Here is a 9,038-nt window from a genome sequence, read left to right on the forward strand (position 1 = left end):
TTAACAATATATTACGAGTAACTTACATATAAACTATTTTAAAATTTAAATAAAATAAAATTCACACAATTTACATACTATCTAATACAACAATACTGTTTCAAACAATATAATAATGGAGATTAATGTGGAGACTACCAGGTAATCTAATCTCCATCTTAAAACTTTAGCTAAAAGTAATGATTTTGATAAGAAAGAGTCCATATGATCTCAATAATACAACCTTAATAGGGTTGCAAAGGGGTGGAAAGTTTCCGGTAAATTACCGGAAAGTTTCCGGAAACTTTCCACGGGAACTTTCGCTCGGGAATTTTGGGAATATTCAAAATTGGAAATTATAGGAATTAACTAAATGTCGGTAATTTAAATGATTTTTTTTTCATATCCAAACATAAATCTAAACATATAAACACTATGTTTGGTCATAGGCAGACAGACATCCATGCAAAATAATACAATTAAAAAACATTAGATTTGAACAGATTTATTTGTAAAAAGAATTTTCAAGTTTTGATTATTTTATGAACAATCAATAATTTCACTGAACAACAAAAAGATGTATGTTGAGTTAAATATTACTCATCTGTCTGACCCCACCCATTCAATGAATAAAGTAAATTGCCCCCCCACCATGTGATGGAGGAATGCACAGTGCATGTAGGGGACGTGGCCTCAGTACCCCTGCAGTAGGATGTGTGCTATGTGCAATTTGCCAAGTGTACTTGCATAAAATGTTGTTTTAGTCAAGATTATGCTAAAATATATTTTCCCCAACTATATTTAAAATCACTGTTTAAGCCTCTGTAAGCCTGGTCTAGTAAAAATCAATAAATTATATCAAGTTGGGTGTCTCAATAAACTTTTTTTTAAAATCTGATTTGAGATTAAATGTTCATAATAAATATATTAAAACTTAGTTGAAAACAATTTTACAGTCTAGAACATTTGCCTGGACTGAAATAACATAGTTAGGAGAATGTAATGCATTTGGGTTGCTTTAAATTTAGTAAATTCCCGTTTATTCCCGTTAATTCCCAAAATTCCCGTTAATTCCCATAAATTCCCGTTAATTCCCATGGAAAGTTTCCAACTTTGAAAATTCCCGGAATTTTGCAACCCTAAACCTTAACAATTAAAATCTGGGACTCGGAACACAGGAGAAGACCCAACTGGATTATAACATCAGCCTGTCATACTCTACAACTAGGCCTACTCTACATTCCAGCCCTGAAGGTTACAGGGAAAGATGAGAAGGTGCTCTTTCCATGTGGTTGCCCCAGGTCGTCTTCCTGGTGTATTTCCTTGGCATGATGGCTTTTCTACAATGTGTATGACATTAAAATAAAACATGTGTCATGTAATATTACCTTAAAAAATAAAATACCTTCATATCTTTTAACCAATTTAAACAAACTATCTTAAATCTGCCAAACTCTACCTGTAACTGTTTTAATTAGACTATATTGTACTTTCACCCATTTAACTTTAATTGCTGCCACTCTTCACCACTATGTAAATGTTTCGATTGTTTTTTTTTCTCTTCACCTGTTGTTGTGTATTTGATGTTTTTGCATTGAATATTGTTTATGTATTGTTGTTTTTCCTTTGAATTTGCTTTGAACTCGACATCATTGTAAATGAGGGTCACCCCTCAATTGGTCTCTCAAGGATAAATAAAAGTTAAATGAAAAATGAAAATGAAATATTACATTAAAATATGTTTAAGACTAAACTTAACTTGTGCCTCATGGTGGGGGAAAGTGAGACAGTGGCTCACTTTCCCCCACAGCATTTTGCTCACTTTCCCCCACCACCACAATTTGAGAAAAAACTACCTCTCTTAGCATTTCAGGGTAATCTTTAGCTAATATCATCACATGGTTTTTATATGTTGGTAGTTCATCAACACGTATGATAGAAGTTTTTCTACGTGAATACATTTGCTTTGGCACAACAGTTGATTAAGTTGACAGCAAGAAAATTTACTTTTACATGCAAAATACCTATTTTGGTGAAAAAAACATGCTTACCACAGCAGAGAGGTCCTCTCTTTCAGGGCCAAGGGGAAATGAGAGGGGCTTGAAAACATATATCTCACATGACCACAAATGTTTTCCGTTGCCTAGATACAGGGGGTGGCTCACATTACCCGATGCCTCAGATTCCCCCGTTCTCCCCTACCCTATAAAAAGTGAATCTTACATTTTCATCTGTCATGATAGCTACATATGAGCTCAATGAAGTATTTGGGCTTGCTCTTATACGTCAATCTTTCCAATCCAATACAGCTAGTCAGTTTCTTTATCCACATCTCTAATAAAGGAGCATCCATACTCTTCCAACACAGTGAGAACCTTTGGCTGATAGTGGAGGCTCTGTCTGCATAGTGACGCTCATCTCTCTGTTTCTGTATCAGCACTGATTACGGGGAAACACAATCGTGGGAACAAGGCCTGCTGCTGTGTCAGGGAAAGGAGCCAATTCATAAAACAATGAGGAGTTTCTATTGTTCATAAAAAACAACAACTAAACCTTCTTCAAAATGAATCCCCAGTCAACAGTGACTCAATCTATGTCTGATATCTAATGTTAACTGAAGATTGCAATAGTCTGACTAAAGCCTGCCAAAGGCCTACACTAGAGAACCTGGCAGTGTGTCACATGCAGAAGAACAGTTCAGATGGTGTATTTATTACAATGGTAAAAAAAATACAAGGAATATAGTTTGGTATGAACCTGTTTGAACATGCTGACATGTCATGGGTGGATATAACAGGTCGGCAATGGGGACGTCTGAATCCCAACAAACAGCAACACAACAATGGAAATCATGACTTTCCCCATTCTCATACCAGCTAATGAACTGTTATTTTATGAAAAAAAGATTTAGGATGTCCCGATTCTTTTGGCCAGATTTAGTATGGTTAGAAATACCCGGATGTCTACTAAATCCGGTCGGGATTTCTAGTGTTGAAAACAGCATTCTATTTGAGCGATTCTGACCCACAATCCAGTGCGCACCGGAATTGACATCTCATCGACGGGGCCTCCATATGAAAACAAACGGTGATGCGACGGATATAACAGCAAGAGGCAAGATCAAGGCGCAATGTTATGATGAAATAAATAAGTACCAGTAAGTCCCCAGTGTATGCTTATTGCATCCTAACTAGATTCTTTTTATGGTCAGATGTAGAATGTAGAAAAGAACAAAGAAAGAGTATGCGATTTGGAACGCAGGGTTGGACTTGAAGATTTTGGAAGTCAAAGGTCAAGGTCACTGTGACCTTGCATTTTGCGAGCGCAATATCTCAACACCTCGCATTATAGTGAAGTCACAGTGACCTTGTACCATATTGTAGCTTCTTAGGAGCTAAACCTCATTAAACGGAATGCAGATCATTAAAGGTATATACCGCCAGGCCCTAGTTCTAGTTTTAGAATCAGAGGGATAAGTGTCCTGATATCTTCCCATGGCTGCCTTTTCTTATTCTTGCAGTTATGTGAAGAATCCAAAAAATATGTGAACAAACAATGCCCTTCCAAAGAAATCCTTGTATAACCCCAAACAGCAGCAGGGAAGGGCGGTTGGCACACAATAAATTAGAACCAGAGGCAGACACATGAAACATATTAAAGCAACAATACATCAAAGCCTTTATGCAACCACACATTTAGAAGAAAAAAAAAATCTCAAACCACAATTTAGCCTTTTTCCTTGGTAGGGCAAAAAAAATAGTTATTCTTACCAAAAGTCCAGATCTCACCAGGGGTTATTGTGAGTCAGTGGACACTCTTCAGGAGGCAGATCTCCCAGGGAGGGACTCAGATACTGAGAGCTAGGAGCTAATGTATTCTCCTATTTAAAAGGCTCCCTGGACCGGGCCTATAATGACTATAGCTGCTGTAGCATGGACATTATAAAAGGTTAACAAGAGAAAAACTCACAAAACGTACTCAGGATAAAGTCCCATGGGAGAGGGGGGCAGAGTTGCTCACAAATGGAATGTTAGTATTTCCGCAATGCACGTTGTTGGTCTCAGTAGCTGTGGGGATAATGGAACCTATGTGGACAACAATCCCTAATGCAGTGGTAAGAGGAGAGGAGGGCCCATCAGTGTAGTCTGCAGGGTTGTTAGACGCAGCACTCAGTCAGCACAGGTGTGAGACACAATCTAATCCCACTGACAAACACACTTAAGAATGACTGAAAAACCTTTCTCTGAAATATCCTGCACTTAAAAATCCCCCTTGAAAAACAATTAGATCAATCAGTGGAGAAGGTGAAAGAAAGGGATAATATTATCTAGTTTCATATTATTGAAGATGCAGCTCTTCATATCATTTTAAAATTCAGATTTTAATAGACTAAATGAGTAATGATTATGATTAATCTATACGTAAACCTTTTGGATAATTGTGTCAATCCATAATTAAATATGGGCAATACAGTTTAAGTCTTAAATACCTGTCTTCATATTTAATTTGCATACATCTGGGGGAAAAAAAATAAAATAGTGCAGGCTTGTGCAGTGGCACAGCGGTTCGTCTGACAACAAGCTATGTTTCATGACTTTATATACACCGTTTACTTTTTTATATTCAGTTTTACTTAATTGTTTTGTGAGGCTACAACGGATGACTTTACCCAATACTGGCTCCACAATACATAAAGTCACAATGTCCCATGTCACCGTCTAAAAGCAGCTACTCTTATAAAAGTCAGGGGCAATATAATATCCTAAGTTGTTGCAAAACAGTTTATTCATGAAATATCTTAAACAAGACCTGCTTCTGAGATTTCACTCTGGACAGAAATCCTTATATGCATTAGTGGGTCCACCAATACAAAGCCATCAAAGAGCAGAAAACTATAGAGAAATACATCCAAAAAAAGAGACACAAGACAGTCGTATAGAAGATTAAAAAGTCTATTTGAAATGCAAGAAGCAAAACAGTAACAGCTCCTACTTTGAAGTGGAATGTTACAGAAAGTTAGTGATGAACTGGGGGGAGCTGATATCAACAACAGATACTGGCATCTCGTTGATACATCAGAATTGATATGTTGACGGATTGAAACTGCAGTGCAGTTTACTGCAGCATTCAATGTAAAACAGGCTGCATTTTAATGAACATTACATTTAATGTGTTCTTCTCATTTGCTTGTGTGTTATTAAACTGTTCTGTCAAGTTTACACTTCAAACATTACTGCTATTGTTTTGAGTGAATTTGTTTCTTTTTTGTAACTGTAAAACCCAAATAATCCCCACTCTTATAAACCAAATTCAGTGGGATGTCAAACAAACACCAGCCAATACCTCATTATTGGGAATCTATTATGTATCAGTTTGGCTCTAAAACAGACTTTCTGTTGTGAAATTGATCTCATGTGTGTGTGAACTAGGTGACATACTGGCAGGAGAACTTTGTGTAAATGAATCCCATCTAATCCAAAAAGAATCTTCTTCTATTCACGTCCTTCACTTTGCTGGCAGTCTTAAGCACCACAGTTGGCAAAATACAAAAAAAAAATTCTAGAGCGCGATCATGCCAGAGTCCTTCTGTAAACACACACTCTGTCACTGTGGAGCCAGGGGGATGCCCCTAGCGTCGGTGACCTGGCCCTCCTGCAGGTTCTTCACCAGCTGAGCCAGCCAGCGCTTGGTGGTGGTGTCGTCCTTCAGCACCTGGGCGAAGGTGCTGTCTTTCAGCTGGTCGGGCAGACACTGACGCAGGGCCTCTCTGGCTCTGAGGGGAGGGAACACAAAGCAAGTAGCAGTGAATGGACTGTTCTGCCCTGGCAAAATCTAATAAATACCTACATTGAAAAAGACAGCCTCTTGTTTTTGCAGCTTTAAAAAGGCAGCGAGAGGTCAATTATTTATATACATTTTCTTGGGGGGGGGGGGGAATCTAGACTGTCACATCATGTTCAATCACACAAAAAAAGGCAACAAAGAAAATAGTTTTTCTCAGAAATCAGAAAAAAAAATAAAGCAAATATATCATCTGTACGACTGTTACCACAAAATATGTATTACTTCGTTGTAAATGAATAATCAAATCAAATTAATTTTCAAAAAGAACTGACAGTCACCACACACTGTATTTATGTATGTGATGGCTCCGCCTAGTGGCAAGTATTGATGATAAAGTTCTTTGCTCATATTTTTTGCTCAGTTAAAAGTGAAAGTTTCCCTGGTCATGAGAGACTGGACTTCCCATCTTACACAGTTAAAACAGGTTCCCACACACAGCATAGTGCATCTGTATACAACTAGTCTACCTGAGATTATCTGACAGGCGAAGGTAGCAGCGGACAACGTGCTTCAACAGGCGAGCCGACGGTTCTTTGGAGAGCTGCAACACCATTTTGCCCTGCAGAGAGAACGATGAAAGTGACGCTGGGATATTCCTTTATAAGTAATGCAAAGTGTCACAAATGTGCAAAAGAGACTGGGAAGGCGAATTCAAGCCAACTCAGGTGTTTTGTCTGGGGGGGACACTTACTAGTATCATGGCCACATGGGAGAAGCGTTCATACGTCTGACAGATGTAGGCCAGCCCTGTGTCGTCCAATAGGATCTTCTGCAGGATGAAAGTAGCAACCTGGCCACAACAAAAGGAAGAGAAGAAAGGTGAGATTATGACCATACAGCTCTGCTAAGCACCAACACTGTCAATAAGTATAATATATATTTCCCTATAACATAAGAGAAAAAAACAAGACAGGTTTAACGAGCAGTACAGCAGTTTTCATAAATATTAATTGAAAGCAACAGGCTATGAAAATGGTATTAAATCTGGTCTTATTTAGAAAACAGAACAGATTGGGCTGTTGAACAGTGTAACTAGATGAAGAGGAAAGCATGGGACACAGGTCAACATGCTAAAGTTGCAGTTCAAATACTGTAGGTATTGCCTGATGGTAATTCCATGTATTGGGGAGAAATTGGATACCACCCAGCCACAGTGAATGTAAGTTAGTGGACTGATTGACAGTTACGTACAGTCTTGGAGAGCTCGCTCCCTGACTCCATGATGCGCAGGCACAGTGGGATGATTTCAGTGGTGAGGAGGAAGTTTATCACTTCTTGTTCATCCGTTTTGACCAAGGCACCTGCAGGGAAACACAGAAAGACGACTCCGTGAGAATGACGACACGATTTCAGGGAAATAATATCCACTGAATTAAGAAATGAAAAGCCTTCAACAGGAGTGAAGTTTACCTATGACTCCGAGGCTGGTGAGTCGCAGGTATTCAAACGGCCGTGTTTTGCTCACAGTGTGCAGGAAGGGGTACAGGAAGAGAGGGATGTGAGCGGCAAGAAAAGCTGACCTGGTAAAGAACAAAGAAGGGAAAGCATTTTAATCAATGTAACCAGATTTATATAGATAGACAGTAAATATCAGATTCAATATCAGAGGTTAAATTTAGTGGTGATATTACAAGCAGTAAACTTAAATAAATGTAAAATGAATTGTTAAAATCTATTGTCACATGAAACACCCACATCTTATTTTGTCAGTTACTTTTTGTCATTGTTCTGAACTATTTCATGAGTTTTCAACACATTCAGAGCAGATTTTGTCAGATTATAGTGGAAAGAATTGGCCTCTACCCTATGGATAAGGTGGCAACATCATCATCTTTTTTTAGGCGGAGTACCAGTACAGGGTTTTTAGTAAACAAAAAAAAACAGTATATCATATTCGTGAACTGCCCATTACCTCGTCTCTGGATGTGAGGCAACACACTGCAGAAGAGCTAGGGCATTGCACACTCTGTTGGACTGGTGAGCTGTAAGCGTAGGTGGGTTTATAGATGGATAGATGTTCACTATTTCCTAAAAAGAGAAAACATTTAGACGAGAAAATAAATTAGTTCTCATTGAGGACACGTGACAGCAAATATAATATCAATCTGCTTCAGCTAGAGACGGGACATGGGGACATACCTGCAGCAGGGCAGCAATGGTGCCACAGGAGTGCCAGAGCATTGGTGCCAGGTCTGGCACTGATTCACGTTTTTTGCTGAGCTCAAGCAAAGCATTTTCTCTGGTCTCTGGGCTGGACAACTCATTGATCCATTGGTAGATCTTCTCACGGTCTACCTGGGCCAGGGCTGTGACATTGGTTACAGCCTGTAAAGTGAATGGAGAAATATTTTAAGTGTTTATGTAAGTTTTGGATGTGTGTTACATGTATGTTAACACTAGACAAATGGCCTCACACCGAGGTTTTCAAAACTCTCTACAATCATGGGTTCACTGTCACAGCAACAATATCAATGTTCTACCTCAGTCAGTGGCCCAACCATTGCAAACGAACAGCGATCAAAGCTTCGAACATTGTATTTTAATCATGCTGCATTATGGGAAATGTGAATGAATGGATGTAGAAGACATTTAAAATATTTCTAATTTGATGGAGTGGTGCAGCAATTCAAAACATGGAGTCCTGGGTTAAAATATTTTACTCAACGTAAAACATTTTAACTTCGATAACGAGCAAGAACATGGTACACATTACATGCATGATATTGCCAGACATTGTCGAATAAAAGCAAGTAAAGGGAAACAGACGGTTGGGATAGTTAAGTACGCTATAAGATTAGATACTCACTGCTCCAGTCGCCAGCATTCTCTGAGGCTTTTGTGGTCCAACGGACTTGTTAAATTACTGTATCAGCTCAGTGGGATTGAGTGGCAAACTAATGGGGCTGCAATTAAACAAAGTTGTCGTAACCAACACACAGGACGCAGGCAGCTAGCATAAGCTAGCTTGACAAATGGAATCCAGTACGCGCGTACATCAGCATTACAAACAACATAGCTTCACTGAGAAACCAGGATAATATAACGTAAATATTCTTCTTTTTAGTTAATCTTATTATCTACACCACCGTTAGCTAAACACTTAGCACGATTTGTCCAATAAGAAAAATCAGGTCGCGAGTTTTTGTTAGCGAATGGAGGTAACCTAAATACAAATCGTTGAAATATCGCGAGAGGAGGATGGGACGTACTCTCGG

At 38.7% G+C, this 9,038-nt stretch overlaps 1 protein-coding gene across 1 annotated transcript; it reads right to left on the minus strand.

The window, feature by feature from the left end:
- Positions 1 to 4,915: 4,915 nt before the first annotated feature.
- On the minus strand, positions 4,916 to 8,983 carry LOC307258917 (CCR4-NOT transcription complex subunit 9-like). Its single transcript, XM_080038595.1, has 8 exons — positions 8,630 to 8,983; positions 7,963 to 8,148; positions 7,736 to 7,851; positions 7,234 to 7,343; positions 7,015 to 7,124; positions 6,515 to 6,613; positions 6,291 to 6,382; positions 4,916 to 5,752 (listed from the first exon to the last, which is right to left on the minus strand). Exons 1-8 carry the CDS (start codon positions 8,645 to 8,647, stop codon positions 5,584 to 5,586), a joined length of 900 nt encoding a protein of 299 aa, XP_079894721.1. The 5' UTR covers positions 8,648 to 8,983; the 3' UTR covers positions 4,916 to 5,583.
- Positions 8,984 to 9,038: the final 55 nt, after the last annotated feature.

Source organism: Ammodytes marinus, assembly GCF_949987685.1.
Source record: "Ammodytes marinus genome assembly, chromosome: 12".
Classification (NCBI taxonomy): Eukaryota; Metazoa; Chordata; class Actinopteri; order Uranoscopiformes; family Ammodytidae; genus Ammodytes; species Ammodytes marinus.